Raw genomic sequence first — 17,059 nt, 5'->3', positions numbered from 1 at the left:
GTCTGCCTCTGAAGACAATCACCTCTCCTTGTGTCCTCTACTATTACTTTGACTTGGCTGGGGGGATAGCTTTTCATATGATGATGTGTGAAATAATTCAAAACCTGTGCAGAACTGATTAATATGAATAGAGTAAACAGTGATATGTTGCCTGATTGCTTTTTCCCAAGAATTTGGCACAAAGACCTAACTGTGCTACCCTTTGTGTGACATGCACAGGCTTAACAGTGCAGAAGTTTCTATACACATGTTGGCACGTCCTCCCTACAAGGGTAGCTTTTTCTGAAGAATAACATTGCTTTTGTGTGTGTCAAATTTGGAAGCTTCCTTGAAACTATTGAACAATTTTTTTGTGTTTAGTATATCTATATGTAAGCCTCATTTTTTCTACCAGTAACACAGTTGCATATATCACTGATACAAGTAAAGGCTGTGTCTTGTGTATACTTCAAACAAATTTACTACGTTTTTTGAAGTTGTTTTTTGCAGAAATTTAACTGAAAAGGAAACTTTCAGTGGTATCTTCAAAGTGTGTCATTTAGGGCAAGTCTACATTACAGCGCGACATCGGTGTACCTGCACCGATGCTGCTATAGCGCATCTGGTGAACACGCGTTATGCCGATGGGAGAGCACTCTCCCGTCGGCATAATTACTCCACCTCAGCAAGAAGCAGACAGCACCAGTATGGACAGTGTGAAACTTGCGTTGCTTGGGGGCGGAGAGGAGGCTTTTTCACACCCCTGAGCAACATAAGTTATACCAACTTAGGCTGTAGTGTAGACTTGGCCCTAAGTCTTGAATTATGTAAAATTCCTGTGAAGTTATCCACAGTGAACTATCTCTTGAGACAGTCTAGGTAGGGGTGGCAAACTCATTCAGAGGAGTGGTCTGGATTCCTTGTTTAATTATAGTCAGTGGGTCAGGAAATGCATCCAGGACACTTTCTATTCTCTTCAATCCAAAGCTGATCTCCCACTGTTGTCAGTGGAGGTTTGCAAAGAGAGCAGAGGGAAAACAGAGCCTTTATATAGTAATTAAACTTTGTTTAGTATCTTGTCACATTCTTCACTCTAAGGAAAATATGTTCCCTTTCTGGTCAGAGCTACTTACATACTTGTGTGTTTCTTCCTTTTTCTTTTTCTTTCCTTTTTCTTTGTCTTTGTGTGTGTCCTCTGTTTTTTTCCCTCTGCATTTTCTTCGCTGCATCAACTCCCAGTTCCAAGCGTTATGGACTTTACTCCCACCTCCTACCTCCATTACATCTGCTAAAATGAAAGAATAGCTAATGTTAGCAGTGAAATGTAACTGTTGGACTTTGGAATTGACACTCAGATTAATAGGGGGTAAGGGAATTAACACCATTGGGTGGTGGTTGTTTCAGGCCATCTGGAGACTCATTGTTTTGCCTTCCTTTGGAAGGTTGTCTCTGCAGACATGAGGGCTAGAAGCGTGGGTTTTTTTTGTTTTGTTTTTTTGTTTTTTTAAATCTTTAGATGACTTTTTGGTAACAAGGGCCATATAAATAGATGTGTGCCTCATCTAGCTAATGTCCATGTGAGAGGTGCCCCTGATATAAATGGATGTTGGTCTCTCACACACACATTTATTTCCTTGGGTATGTTTTAGGTTTTCATTTACAAACAGAGAAAAAACTATAGTATAAATGTGTAAAAACTCCACCTCTTTCCCCGTTACTGCTAATGATAAAACCATGTACTCTGGACAGGAACTCTGGTCCAGTTTATTCAACAAAGGAACGAATTCTGTGGTAAACAGTTGCAAATTATGCTGCAGTGATGAGATATAGCCATGGTAATTTTACTTTTGGTTGGAATTCCATTGTAACAGAACTTAGCAACTCCCCCATTTCCTACAGTTGAATGGATCAACAATATGTTGTAAATGATTTAAAATACTACCAAGGTATTACTTTTAAATGTTATAGGCAGCAGCTTATTGTTTTCCTCCTTCCTTCCCCCTTCCCAACCGCACAACTGGCTTAAAAATAAGAATAGAACCCGATAACCCTTAATTTAAAATGTTTCTCCAGTACCTATCAACTTTTGCAATATCATCTCTTTGCAAATCACGGGCTGCCATTTGATTCATGCACAAGGCCTAAGCCAAAAAGAGAACCATCCACACACACCTTAGAGTAATAGTACCTGGTGGAGATGTATGGAAATTGTTTCATTACTTGCAAATGAGAGTAATAGAAATCTAGGGATGTAAATAGTGGTTAAAAAAAGTAACTCTGTATCCGATTAAAATTTTATCGGTTACACAGTTAAACCTTTAACCGGGGAACTAGGCATGCTATTACATGGGACCCCAATTGCCAGCCCCCACGCCTGGGGCGGCAGTGGAGTCCTGGGCTCCAGCTGGCAGCAAAGTTTAATTTGTTAACTGTTAACCAAAACTGATAAGACTGTATCAACTTTTACATCCCTATAGAAATCCCTCTTCCCCCCTCCCCCCCCCCCCCGCAAAAAAAAATCGAGGAGTTACCATTACCAACAGCTTCTGTCAGTTCATTCTTGACTGACTGCCTCCTAGTTTTGTGTACTTCTCTCCTCAGCACGCTCCCACCCCAGCTCCCTTACATCCCGTGAACAAAGGCTTTTGCCATCCATGATGCTTTTACAAACTATGGGTTTAATCTTTGAGTGTGCTGTCAACTTTTTTGTGCCTTCCAGTCTTTGGCATATATTTAACTTCTCTTATTATTATAATGTGCTGTTTGACATTTCTTTTCATATCTTAAAGCTTTTATTATCCCATTCTTTCATTTGACTTTTTTAAAGGGACAGTGTCAACTTAACATCTAGACAATGTGAAAAATGAGTTAGTAATGTCAGAGACTACTGACTGTTACTTGTTAAAGTGGTAGGTAAACGCTTTTAAGATAGGCATGTGATTTTTAAATAAACAATATCCCTTTAATCTGCTTGCTTTGGGGCGATCTGGATGTTAATATCAATCTTTCTTTGGGTATGTAGATATTTGATCCTGGTTTGGGTTAGATTCTACTATGATATGAAAATCTCAATACTGAGATACCTCTCATTATTAGAAAGCATTTTAAAGAACTACTACTTTTTGTTAATAATAATCCTATTTATGGAAAGTGCATTTTCTGGTCACTTAAGAAATAGAAAGCCCTAACAAAAAGCGTATTGGTTATTGCAGACAAACCTCAAAGTGACAACAAACCTCTTTCATCAGGGCGGGGAAGAATACAGAATGCACATGATACATTTCAAATGTCTGCAGAAAAGCAGCTTGAACTGAGACTTAGAGACTTTCTTTTGGACATTGAAGACAGAATCTATCAAGGAACACTGGGGGCAATTAAGGTATTACATTATAGTCTTTCATGGAAAGTGGTGTTTCTAGGAACCAAACAGTGCTGCTCACTCTTTTGCCTGAACAAGAAATCTGCATGCTCTTCTTATTTAATTTGAAATTCAAGTTAAATGTGTACAATTATTTGCACAACCAGAAGTCTGCAGGCTCTCATTCATGTTTTCTTCAGGTTACAGACAGGCAATCTTGGAGAGCAGCCTTAGAAAATGGGCAGTATGAGCTGCTAAATGAGGAAAACAAGGAAAATGGTATCATTAAAACTGTGAATGAGGATGTTGAAGAAATGGAAACAGATGATCAAGCCAAGTTTATTTTAAAAGACAGGTAAGAGCTGGGATTTAAATAGCAAATATCTTTTCTTTACCAATCTTGAAATGGTGGTTTTCCATGTCTGTTATGGGATTTTTGTGTAGGTTGACTTTTTGCACATCACTACCTTGCTAAACTAACTGCCATAACTTTTGATAAATGTTTTGATAAACTTTTGATAAACCAACATTTTCTATATTAAAAATATCAGTGTTTTTAAGCAATGTATTAATATCCAGTGAGGTATAGAACTTTGCTCTAGTATTTGCATGACAGTGTTTGTTACTTTGTATGTTTAAATAAAATAGGTCAAGTACTATGTTGCAAAATACATACATATTTGATCTGTCTGGCAACCAGCATCCAGACTTAATTTGGCAGGGAAAAAAGCTCAATAGACTGTATAATTAAGCCTACGATTTAGTCACGGGGTATTTACAGTATAAGTCACGGACAGGTCACTGGCAATAAACAAAAATTCACGGCCCCCCCGACCTGCCCGTGACTTACATTATAAATACCCCTGACTAAATCTTGCGGGGCTGCAGGGGTGCCCCGGGGCCAGCGGCACCAGCTGCCTGGGGGCCACTAAGCAGCCGCTGCTCTAGCTGCCTGGGGGAAACCGCTGCTTGGCAGTCCCTGGGACCTCCCGAGCAGAGGCCAGTGCAGCTGGCCCCGGGGCCACTCCAGCAGTGACAAGTGTGGCTGTCCCTGGAGCCACCTGAGCAGTGGGCCCTGGAGCCAGCTGCTTGGCCAGTTTTTATGTTCTTGTATTTGGTTTGTTGTACATTGCTATACTGCAGTCTTATAATAACTTATACTGTTTATTTGAGGGGGGAACTGAGTAAAACATTTTTCCTACAACTGTCAGTCTTTTATATTTATATATATAATGTAATGTAATTCCTGGGGCCAATTCTTGTAACCTATGGCGTAGCATTTAAAATCCTATAAATCCTATTAACTTTTTTTAAAAATTGTAGACTTGTTGGATTAAAAACTGAAGCTCCAAGCACTGCATCAACAAATACGAGCACTCCGCAGCCAGTTAATAATGTGGTCCGTTACTTGGCATCTGCACTGCTTCAGATAGAGCAAGGCATCGAGCGCAGGTTCCTCAAAGCACCACTTGGTAAGCATTTAATCTTGATACCACAGCTTCATTTCTGTATTCGATTTTTTTGAAGAGAAACAGATTTTTTTTATTTCTTTCATGAAGTGTTTTGGTGATACTGTACCAGGACAAAATAACACATAACTAACACCTTTCCATGGACACTGTGAAAATAAAAATATTCAAGAAGTGGTTATTTTACAGCAATTATTGCTGTGCATCTGTGGAACACTGGGGAATGTTCAAGTTCCCCAAATACTTTCTATAGTTTCTGCTCTTGGGCCATGTGGCCTCTAGTGTGTACTCTAGGGAATTTGACCAAAAAAGCTTGTAGTATAAAGTGTAGAACACCTTGGACAAGACAACTTGCCTGGGGTAGCCCTCACTGAAAATGCCAAGATCAGGACAGGATGCAAAAGGGAGAGCGGAAAAACAGGTGGTTAACACTGAAGTTAAACTCACCAACCAGTCACAAACTGTAGTTTTGATTCCCCACACTGGTTATCAAGAAGCTAAAAAAACAAATCACACAGCCTCCTTGTTGCATTCCAGTACTCTGGCTCCCAGTCAGCACCTAGGTCCAGTACAGTGAGAAGTTATTTAAAAAACTCTACTCTCTATACAAAATGTTCTTCTGAACCCCAAAGGGCCAGCCACATTGCCAGGTCAATATTAGGTTGGATCTTATCCAAAATACCACACTGCCAGCCAATCCTTTAGCATCTAAAACTAAAGGTTTATTATAAAAGAGAGACCAAGAAGAGAGTTATTAAATGATAAAGCAGTCAGATACATACAGAGATTTCAAAGTCCATATGTCAAGTTCTTAGGAGTATTTGGTGAGTTTACTGGCTTGAAAGTCCCTCTGGAACACATCCCCAGCTTGGATGGGGTCATTCAGTCCTTTGTTCAGAGCTTCAGTTTGTTACTCCAGAGGTAAGAAGCAGGAATGAAGACCAAATAGAGATGATACAGCTGCCTTTTATAGTCTTTTTTGCTATGTGGTTTGTTACTTCCTTTGTCCCAAACACAAGCTGCCCAGCACATGGCATGAAAAAGCCTTAAAGTTCTCTGTCCATAGGCATATCACATGCCTTGCTGACTCATAAGGTGTATTCCCTGGTTCTTTTCAATGGGTTCATTGTACAGTTGATGACCCTTGATGGGCCATTGAACAGGCTAGGCAGTGCTGATGCCAATCTGTCTGGGGATATCACCCAGATGCACAGCACAAGTTTGAAATACAGATATACCATACATATCTGTAACTCACAATACAAAGGTGATACAAACACCTAAACAAGCTTATCCTACTTGGCAAATCACAACATTTTCATAGATTTCCCCCCCCCCCCCCCCTTTTTTTTGTTTGTTTGTTGCTTTATCATAGTCTTTTCCTTCTTCAGAGAATCCCTGTTAAAGTAATTTATCTTCTAAATTGTTCCTTAGAAATTTTAGGAAAAAAACTGAAGTGCCTAGTTACCGAAATTAAGCTAAATACTTTTTAGTTCTGCAGCCTTTATGCTTGTAAGGACTTTTCCCAATGAGAAGCATAATTTTAAGTGTTTTGGATCAAACATTGTTTGATCGACCCAAACCTCCTCTTCTCTCCCCCCCGCCCCACATTTTTTTCCATTCAGTGTTACATTTTTGGGTGGGTTTTTTAAAATTAACTGTGTAAATTTTTAAACAAAACATGGTTTTGAAATGAAAAGTCAAAAAATTTCATTTTGAAAATGTCAATGGTGTTTGGTAAATTTTTTTTTTTTTTTTTTTTTTTTTTTTTTTTTTTTTTTAGATTTAGCCAAAACCACTTGTCAAATTTATGAATAGTTTATTTGCCCTGAAATGGCATTTTTCAGCAAAAACTATCTGAGCAAAAATTTTTGGTCACTTTAGTCCCATATACATTTGAGAGTCCATTTTATAGATTACTTAAATATTCTGTTTTCTTTGTTCCCAGTTTTCCATAGTCCTAATGGTTAAATTTTTGGGGGGAAGAGGGTAGGAATCGTGATTTCATACAGGTTTGTTCTGTTGTCTTACAAAGAAATCTAATAGTGTTGTAGGATAGCAGGCTTGTCCAAGTGGCAGGCCTTAAATCTCCTATGTCCTTACTTCTCCTTTCAAGACTGTGCCAACTTAAAACAGTAGCCATACTGATTTAACTAAACTGGTATTGTTAAAGCACTACAGACCCCACACCACCCCAGTATGGAACTATTATGCCAGTATAGCTTATTTCCATGCAGGGAAGGGGAATATATTGTACTAATATAAGGCACCTTTTATATTTGGTATAATTGCGTCCACGCTGGGCAGGAGGGAGAGGGAAATTGTACTGCTTTAATTATACTGTTCTAACTATATTACAGCAACACCCCCTACCCCCCAACTGAAATAGTTTATACTGGCACAGAAATTGTGTACACCAACCAATCTCACCGAATTCTGTATCAGAGTCTGCCTTGGCAAAGTGATGCTATATTTTACTCCACAAGCTTTCTTGTCAACCCCCAAGACACAGGGCCACTTGGTATTTTTGGTCAGGTGGCCCTTGTGCACAGAAAAGTCATTTTGTTGCAGTTACTTTATACATAAACCAAGCTAAGATGTTCTAGAACAAAGCCTGCTCATTTTTTAAAGAATTCTAACCAGGAAAAAAGGAAAAAAAGCTAATCCTGCTTTAAGAAGATAAAACAAGCCTGGTTTGTAGGGCCAGGTCTAAAAGAATAAAGGGAAAATTGAATTATCTCTTGAAAAGGTTGGTTATTTGAGCTCCACTTCAGCAGGTTTAATTAGTTTTGATGGTAAAAATGCTGGAAGTCGTGGAGCTTTATGTACAGGAGAGCTTCCTGGGGTGAACTTTCTGTAAGAATAGGACCCCTCCATTCTTCTAAAACAAACAAAAGTTACAGTAGAATCCCTTCACTTTTTTTGTTTTCCCTCTTGCCATTTCTTCTTTCCATTTCCCTGCTCTTTTATCTTCCCCTTTGTTTTAGTTCCTGTTCTCATTAGGAGTTGGAGCCACATTTGAAAACAGTTTTTACCCTTGGCTCAATTTCCACCTCTCCTACTCTCCCATCCATAGTGCTTTATGAGCACTGAAGGAATTTCAGAGTGAAATTTACTATGATTACTGCCAGTTTTACTTCTTGCAGCCTCCAGGGTGTACAGTAGACAAAGGAAACCGGCACAGAAGTTGAATGACCAGATGCTCAACTCTGTTCTTTTGTGTTCAGTGTGTGCACCAGGCTGCAAAGAGAACTCTGCCACTGATTATAGAAAATTGAGATCGGCAGTAGGCACACAACACACAAGTGGAGCAGCAGAGAGTGACTGACAGAGTAACAAAATTCAAAGGGGAATTTAGGAAATGCAGGAAACAGTACCATCTATAAGAGTGCTCGGCAGATTGCTTGTTAGTTGCTCATCTTTCAGTCTGGCAGCTAGATTAAACAACAAATTGGTTTTGAAGCTACACTGCATTATATATCGGCTGTTGTGCAGTGATGGGACTTGTACAAAAATTTGTTGTGTTGTTGTTGTTGGTCCAGCATATGGACAAAATTAACCCAAAAATACTAGAGAGAATTCCAGTACCAGAGAAGGGTGGTGGTCCCTTCTGTTGTACACAGTTGGGCTTGCAAAAATTCTATATTGAAAGATCTGAAAATGAAAGCATCCTCTTGTGTGTTAAAAAATGTGTGTTAAAATTGGCAAGGTCAAAGAAGTGTGCCTTATGCTTGGAGCAGAAGTTGGTGAGGTTTGTGATGCTTCACAGTCTCAGACCAGCCCCCGAGAAAGTTCTGTCTGATAAGCTTTCCCCTTATGGTAGAACAGTGGTTTTCAACTTTAATTAAAAAGTTGCTTGAAATAACTTTACAAATTTAACATTAGGTGATGCAGAAGATAATAAAAGGAACCAAAGGGGGGATAAAAAGAGGAAGAGGGAGGAAGACCAGTCTAGTCAGAAAGATGGTAAATTTAAAAAATGTTCTGTATTTTTAAGAGTTAGAAAAAATTGAAATATTTTGTCACTTTTTTTTCTTGACGTGTTGATAATTCTATAGTCTCTTGCATAGAATGAGGGAGTAGAGCTCTGAAATCGTAAGACTGTTTCTTCCTGCACATCTAAATGGTGCTTGAGGTAAAAATAAAAATAATTTTAAGGGCAAAATGTTTTACTTTTTTGGCAGAGTCAGAAGGAAGTCAGTCAGAAGGATTTTGATGTAGAAATCTGTACAAGTTCATAGAAGCAAAACTTGTTAGTTTATTTTTTACTGTCTGAGCGACATAAAAATCTACAACATAATATGATTACATAGGAACCCTTCCTTGAAACTTTTTGAAATAGAAAACTGTTCTCTGAACACATTGTTACTGACATGTGACAATATGGATTTATCAAACAAGTTATCTAGTGCAGTTGGACCTAATGGCCTCAACTGAGCTCAGGAGGTCCCACACTTTCTCTGTAAAGGCACAGGAAAAGAATATCCTTTTTCCCCAAAGAGTTGACAATCTGAATAGACAAAGGGTAGGAGGAAAAAGCTGCTACACAAAGGGAACTGGGACTCTATGATAAAAATGACTTAACTGGTCACACGAAATCTGTGGCAGAGCTGGGCACTGAACCCAGATCCCGAGTCCTTTTAACCACTGCTTTAATCACAAAAATAACCTTCCTCTCTTTTGAATTTTAAATAATAAATAGAGGTAGATTCAGATTTGCCAAAACCTCAGGTCTTTTGCCCAGCTTCCCTATCTTAAACTCTTTCTGTCTCCTCACTGGGTGGCGAGAGAGTCTCTCTTTCTATATTTGTATAGTCATTGCAGGGCTTTAGTTTCTGCCTTTTCTCACAACCAGTGTCTAAACTGGAAGTTTAACATAAATATAGGCAGTGCTAGGAGGAGCCACACTCTAGTACCAGATGCTGGGTGGGAAGAAAGGGAGAGCCTTGGATGAAGAACACTTAACCTCGACGTGACCTAGTAAATGAGAGGGTACGGTTGGGACTTCTGTCCCTGGGGAGAAGGTGCTTTGCCAGCAGCTGAACTGCAGACCATTCCTGTAGCCACTCCGTGACTGGCAATGTAGGTGGCATAATCCATGCACTTTAGTAGTGACATACTGGCTTTGCTCTGCTTACAGTTCTCCAGACTGCTTCTTTCAACACTGGGGAGGAGCTTGCTTCTTTTTTAGCAGCAGCAATGTTAATCTTCATTATCAGGAAGTTTATCGTTGTTAGTGGACCACCAACTAACAGACGTAATCCTGGATAACCATATACATTGCCTTCCTTCCTGTTCTAGGTTATTGGCTAACAATTCTTCCACTATGGCACTTGTCTAGACAGATCCACTTGTCTGTGTTGACATGACGCTTCGTAACAGTAGCGGGGTAGTCTTCTGACAATGTAGTTTGCATAAATTTCCAGACAGCTTGTTGGTCATTTAAAATCTCAGGGACAGATTCAGACCTCACCTCTACTGCACCTGTAGGGAAGAAGCAGCCAAGTAGGACATAACTTTTTTCTTACCCACTCTGAACTCTTCCAAAAGCCACAATTTATAGGTCTTCCACAGAAAGAATTGTAAAGGGGAACGTTGCGGGGCCTGGGATCCGTGGTATATCTGGGTGGGGTTTTTTTGTTTTGTGGTTTGTTTGTGGTTTTTTTTTTTTTTTTTTAAGAAAAAACATGAGTGCTGTCCATCTGGCTGATCCTCTCTTCTTCCTGCAGTATAGGACCATGCAACTTGTATTTACTTACTTTTATTTTTTCAAATTTGGGGTTCGTGATTTAGGTTTTTTTTTTAATGAGAAAACGGAGTTACTGTATAAACATCAGTGCTGAGCAACTGCAGTAACTTTCTTTACTTCCTCTTTGACCTGTAACTATCTGGGTTTAAACAAAAAAAAAAAAAGGTATTTCCAGTTACTTTTAATTTATTTAGTGCCTGTGTGTTGGAGAATTTTCATTCTTTTGGTTTAAGAATCTCTTGGATTTCAAATCTGACACCAAAGCAAGACACTTGACATGAAAAGTCACATCATGTGTTGACATCAGCTTGGTGTTCACGAGTGAAATCCAAAGGTGAAACTTCATTGTTCACAGGTTTGCACTAAACTCTTGTGTCAGGATGTAAGCCAGGAAATCCCTGACACTGAAGGGTTAAGAAATGAATGGGAATGCTCCTTGGGTGCTGCTTCCTATTTTATCACATGAAAAATAGCCTTTACCCATGAGTAGCAGTTCAGATACACAGAATCTTCAGTCTAGAGTGAACCTGGATGTTTGTATAAGTAATTTCTGTTTCCTTCCTGTAATACAAGATGCCAGTGACGGTGGACGTTCATATAAAACAGTCCTGGACCGCTGGAGAGAATCTCTTCTTTCTTCTGGCAGCCTGTCTCAAGTCTTTCTACATCTCTCCACATTGGATCGAAGCGTTATCTGGTCTAAGTCCATTCTAAATGCTCGCTGTAAGATGTGCCGAAAGAAAGGTGACGCGGAAAGCATGGTGCTCTGTGATGGCTGTGATCGAGGTTATCATATCTACTGTATCAGGCCCAAGCTCAAGGTGTCTGAAGAAAAAGCTTTTGAAAATCCAGAATTCAGGTAAGGCTTAAGACCGATGGCACCTCACTAATGCATATTTGTATATTACCAGGCCATTCCTGAAGGAGACTGGTTTTGTCCAGAGTGCCGACCAAAACAACGTTCTAGACGCCTCTCCTCTAGGCAAAGACCTTCTATGGAAAGTGATGAAGAGGCTTCAGAACAGTTTGAAGAAGAGGAGGAAGAGACTTACTATGAGGAAGTGGGACAAAGTGAGGAAGAGGATTATGAAGAGGAACAAGAGGAAGATGATGAATCGCAAGAGGAGGAAGAAATGAGGTAAGTCAGGGGCCATAAGAACTGTTACCATTTAACACTGTTATTCTAATTGATTAAGTGTGCTTAGTGCTGTACAAGACAGAAGTACGTGGTCTTTGTCTCAAAGAGCTCACCAACTGAAAGAGTTGCAGACACATAGGTCAGTGGTGACTTTGGCCCTCAGCAATTGGCTTATTGGTGTTACGTGCATAAATATCCACTCCTAGGGATGAAAATACACTCTTATTAATGTGTATTTGATAGGATACCACCTGTGGTCACTAACTATGGGATGTCTGCTCATTCTTAAGCCACAAAGATGTATTGGTATTCAAGAGAGGTGCTGTTCAGAAAATTTAATTCCCAAATTTCAGATACTGTGAGTTTCAAGGGACTAGATGGACATGGTGAGAACTGGATAGTAAAGAAAACAAAAAGGTTCTCTCCGAAGGGAGAATTCTGGGGGCGTGCAATAGGGCCAAGTAAACATGCAGTTTGAAAAATCCAGTAAATTGATGAATTTGTGTCACAAATCAAGAATGTAGCTTAAAGGGAGCTTGTGACCGAGGCAACACTTTTTTTCTCGATAGTCATTTGCATTTGAGTATGAATTAGAGGAGTTACATCCTATCCCCAGAAGTTGGGGCTTAATCTTTTGAAAGAACATACACTTCCATGGGACCATCAACTGCCAAATAGTGTCTCTTGGATCTCCCTTCTCTAATCTTGATCTTGCCTTGTGAGGGCATTATGGCAGACCCAAGGACTGGACAGGACTTTGTTAGAATCTGTCATCTCTGCAGCTTATTTATGTGGAGATGAGATTCCTGTGTATTACTAGCAAACCGTTTCCTCAAGAAACAAGGAGCCAGTTTAAAGAATAGAACCCAGGGGTCTCTCCAGACAGCACATTTCTAATATTAAGCTGTTGGGCTGACTAGGCTTTCACAATCTATTTTTACTCCATGCTGCACAGAGCATTTGATTTTAGAGAACTCCACAGAGCAATATTTAAGAATGCTAGTTGGATGCCAGCTTCAGTGGAAGCCAGTTTTCTGGCTTGTTAAACAGAAATTAGGAACTGAATTAGAACCCTTGAGGAGAAGAGGGGAGTAGGAGTTTAGAATAGTTAGAAGTAGCGATTTGTACAATACTGCTATGTACTTACATTTTTACAGCCCATCAAAACAAGGAAGACCACAAGTCAAACTTCCATTAAAAATGAGAGCAGCTAAACTCAACAACCCCTTTTCAAGTCGGAGCAGCCAGCGTCAGGCCAGTGGAAGATATGCTTCTCGGAGTCAGCAGAATACACCTAAGCAAACTGAAACTTCGTCCAGAGTTACTGGAAGGGGGATAAGAAAGATAAAGTCAGCCCCTCCATCAGTAAGAAAACCTTCTTTAAGACTGCACAGCCGTACTACTCGTCAGAGTCAAGGCTCATTACAAGCAGACGTATTTGTGGAATTACTCAGTCCTCGAAGACGACGTAGAGGAAAGAAGACTGCTGATAGTACATCAGAGAACAGTCCTTCTCTTGGCTTCAGAATTGTTGCCACCACAGACTCACGTGAACGACTTAGAAGATCTCCTCCAGTTTCTACACAGAAGTTTCCTCTTCAGGATAGTGAATCTAAGAGAAGAGGCAGGAAACGACAATCCACAGGTTAGAAAAGCTTTGCTAGGAAAAAGTTAAAGCTACTCCTTAGATGGTGGAGAGGGGGAAGGTTAGGGGTTTTTAGGTACTTCTTGACAAATGATTATATGGAAAAATTCTTACAATCTACAGGTCGGTTCCATTGAAAATTAACCTGTTGCCACTGCACATTTCTGTCACTAATCCTTCAGTACTGTGAATTAACCTGTCAAACTGAGTGATCAGATCCACGGCACAAGTGTTTATTTAGTGTTTTCACTTATTGTGGGGGGCTTTCTAGTTAGTGAACTGGAAGTGATGATAGACTGACCATGAGTGTACTCCATATGTAACTGCTAAAAAAAAAAAAAAAAAGGCAAATACTTAATCTTTAAATATAGCAAATCCTAATATAACTATCAAGTAAACCATGGAGGACACAGAAATAATGGGACAATGAAATTAGGAATATGGGTAACAAAGATTCAGCCTAGAAAAATGTAAGCTGATAACCTTTGGAGAGACAATCCAAAACACTCAATGAGACAAATATTTGGAAAGCCACAATGCCACAAAAGACCTTATATGTGACAAAAGACTGCAAATTAGCAAGAGTGGCAGTAAAAAATGTGAATGTTTTTGTGTTGCATTTTGTACCATTTCAGACCTTCACCATTAGGTGTCTCTGCTTATCCTGTAGCCAATACTCTGCTAGTCCTTCCTGATCAGAAAGCAGAGTAACTGTTCTCTGAATTAGTTGTATTTGTAGGATGGAAAAATGGTAGTTCAGACTGTAAGAGAGGACTCTGCTATAACCGTGTAGTAGATAGATGCTCTATTTAACTCTTTATGTATGAGCTGCTGTTTTGGGGGTTTTTTTTAACTGTTTTCTTGGTTATACACGTTTTTAAAAGGTATATTTTTATATTGAGCTTCCTAGATTCCTCCTCTTTTATCCTAATGTGCCTGACGTGATCTTCATTAGGTCACTACTGACTTTGTACTGTATTTCAGCAAGGCTGTAGCACAGTTCAGATATGTGGCCTTGATATACATATGGGACTGAACCAAACTGAGAATTGTGTTTGGGGGGCTATTTTATTGAAACTGCGTCTCCCGAAATGAAAGCTGCTGGTCATACTGTCAGGGGTATGACCTTGAGCAGATCAGTAGTGATTACAATAGGGCTCTGGGAATGAGGGTGAAAGTGGTATTCTCATCAATCCTGTCGGTTGAGGATAGGGGTTTGGGCAGGGATAGATATATCCTGGAGATGAGTGCCTGGCTGCACGGATGCTGATGACAGGAGGGTTTTGACTTCCTTGACCATGGTGGGATGCTGTTAGGGTCCACAGCAGTCCTCCTTCCCCAATCTCTTCCCCTGATGAAGGGGAAGAGTATCTTGAGGTGCTTACTAACATAGTAAGGAGGGCTTTAAACTAAGTTAAAAGGAGGCAGGGTGACAAAACCCTACAGGTAAGTATGAAAGGTGATCTTGACAGAGGGCTGGAAGTTTTGGGGGTGGGGAATGGAAAATTACAATAGGCTCATAGGCTTAACAAGAGGGAAAACAATGGGGGGGAATCTCAACATCTTGTATGTAAGTATACAAATGCAAGAAGTATGGGGAATAAATAAGGAAGAACTGGAAATCTTCATACATAAGCAAAATCATGATGTAACATGCATCACAGAGACTTGGTGGGATAAATCTCATGACTGGTATATATTAGTATAGAGCAGAGGTTCTCAAACTGGGGGGCAGAATGTATTCTGTATGTGAGAAGCTTTAGGGGAAAAAAAATTTAATGCACACATTTTACCCACAGCAGTGAATAACTAGCAAAGCTTATTCCTCCAGACATATCAGGTCCTCAGATGGTGCTGTGCATTTGACTTAAGATCAGTGATCCCCAAACTTTGTAGGGTCATGCCCCCCCTTACCCCTGTCTACGCCCTCCCCCCAGGGCCAGGAATGGACCCGCGGTCCAGAGCGACTGCCAGGCCACAGTCAGGGGGCCGAGGCTGGGAGCAGAGTCTGGTGTGGGACCACAGCTGGGGACAGGGCTGGAGCAGAGCTGGCAGTGGAGCAGGGCTGGGTGGCACTCCCTTCCCACCTCCATGGGGGCTGGCCCAGGCCCCGCTGCACCACCCTCCGACCCCGAACATTCCCTCATGCCTCCCTAGGGGAGTGTGCCCCATGGTTTGCGGACCAACTGTGCTCTAGATAGTGCTGTGCATTTTGATGGATTTCTGTTCAGCTTCCATAGCATTATACTAAGTCATTGCCATCTGTACATTAATCCATTTAATTGTAAACTTCAATCACAATCACAGTTTTGCTCTTATTAAAATGGATTGTTGCCTTGATGTTTTTAATATTTAGTAAGAGTTGCATGTTGTGGGGGGGGTTTTATACATACTTGTGTGGCACAGGGGCATAAACTACTAGAGATACAAAGAAGGAGGGCGCATTCAAATAAGTTTGAGAACCATTGACCTAGACAACATCATATTAAATCTACTCCTGACAAGAAGCCCAAACATCTGACTTGTGAAAACCTTTCTTCCCAACATCCACTAGCCTTCATTTCAGAATAGCAAACCATCAAGTGCTGTTGGCTAAGTATGACTCTCTCATTCGGAATTCACAGACTCGCAGCAGAACAGAGCTCATTTCCAGGCTCTAAGTGAAGAGGGTAAGTTGGTGGCCAGAACTGCACTTCTGCATCCAGCGGTTGGTGCAGCAGACAGGCCACTGTGATGCACCATAAGTAAGGCTATGAGTCTGTCATGGATTTGTGATTTATTTATTTTTTTTTGATGACTTCTGCAACTTCAGCCGTGTACAGCGGGATAAGCCCTGGGTGGCAGGGCTTAGGCTTCTGCGAATTACTGTTGATTGACTGCTACCTGTCCATGACTTTTTTACTAAAAATAATTGTGACAAAAACTTAACCTAAACAGGTTTCAGAGTAACAGTCGTGTTAGTCTGTATTCTCAAAAAGAAAAGGAGTACTTTATTTATTTGGTTAGTCTCTAAGGTGCCACAAGTACTCCTTTTCTTTTAAGCTAAACAGTGAGTCATGGTTGCATGCTTCGGAGTTTCCCATGGAGATCCAAAACATGGTGAAGGACTTACCTTTTTGATGATGCCCATTTTTTTTCAATGAAAAGACAGATGAGTCCTTTCATACCACCTCTTGGGGGGCAGGAGTCCTTTAAAGTATCTCAAGCAGCCTTACAAACCTAGATTGGCATTTCAGTTGTGGCCTTGTCTCTTGTTTCCCTGCACCTCCGATGCCTACAGCACCATCTCACTCCCATCCCCCACTGAGAAGATATTTTTGATGGGAACTCGAGAGATGTAAACCATTTATGATGCCACCACTGCCCTATCCCCACATACTTTTCAGTGGTCATTTAACACTGTTTCCACAACTGAACTGCTATAATAGTCAAGTGGATATTAGATATCTTCCATTACAGCAATACAATTGAGTTTATGTCCCTACCTCCTCCAAAGTCCCCATCCCTGTCCCTCTTTAAGGACCATTCTCATAAGGGGATTCTCAGGCAAGAGAAGTGGAATCTCTCCTCCAGCGAGACGCAATAGAGCTTCAACACCAATGGACAAGTTTTTACTCTATGTAGTTTCTAAAAAATGGGAGGTTGGAGACCGGTCTTCAGTCTGTTATCTCAACTGCTTTATTCACAAACTGAGATTTTACATCGCCACTCTGGCATAAAT

The 17,059-nt window shown here is 40.4% G+C and overlaps 1 protein-coding gene across 8 annotated transcripts in view; it reads left to right on the top strand.

The window, feature by feature from the left end:
* Positions 1–17,059, top strand: part of BAZ1A (bromodomain adjacent to zinc finger domain 1A) — a 115,077-nt gene that overhangs the window by 82,131 nt on the left and 15,887 nt on the right. For 6 of the 8 annotated variants that reach the window (XM_037900594.2, XM_007065259.4, XM_043548200.1 and 3 more), the window contains 6 exons: positions 3,192–3,358; positions 3,538–3,692; positions 4,661–4,809; positions 11,129–11,376; positions 11,467–11,693; positions 12,851–13,338. In XM_037900594.2, coding sequence (XP_037756522.1) covers positions 3,192–3,358; positions 3,538–3,692; positions 4,661–4,809; positions 11,129–11,376; positions 11,467–11,693; positions 12,851–13,338 — 1,434 coding nt within the window. The remainder of the gene's footprint in view (positions 1–3,191; positions 3,359–3,537; positions 3,693–4,660; positions 4,810–11,128; positions 11,377–11,466; positions 11,694–12,850; positions 13,339–17,059) is intronic. The other 2 variants (XM_027827556.3, XM_043548201.1) reach the window with 1 other exon arrangement.

This window comes from Chelonia mydas, chromosome 6 (genome assembly GCF_015237465.2).
Source record: "Chelonia mydas isolate rCheMyd1 chromosome 6, rCheMyd1.pri.v2, whole genome shotgun sequence".
NCBI classification, from domain to species: domain Eukaryota; kingdom Metazoa; phylum Chordata; order Testudines; family Cheloniidae; genus Chelonia; species Chelonia mydas.
Note: the sequence above shows the minus strand (reverse complement) of the source record. Positions and strands in the feature narration are given on the sequence as shown.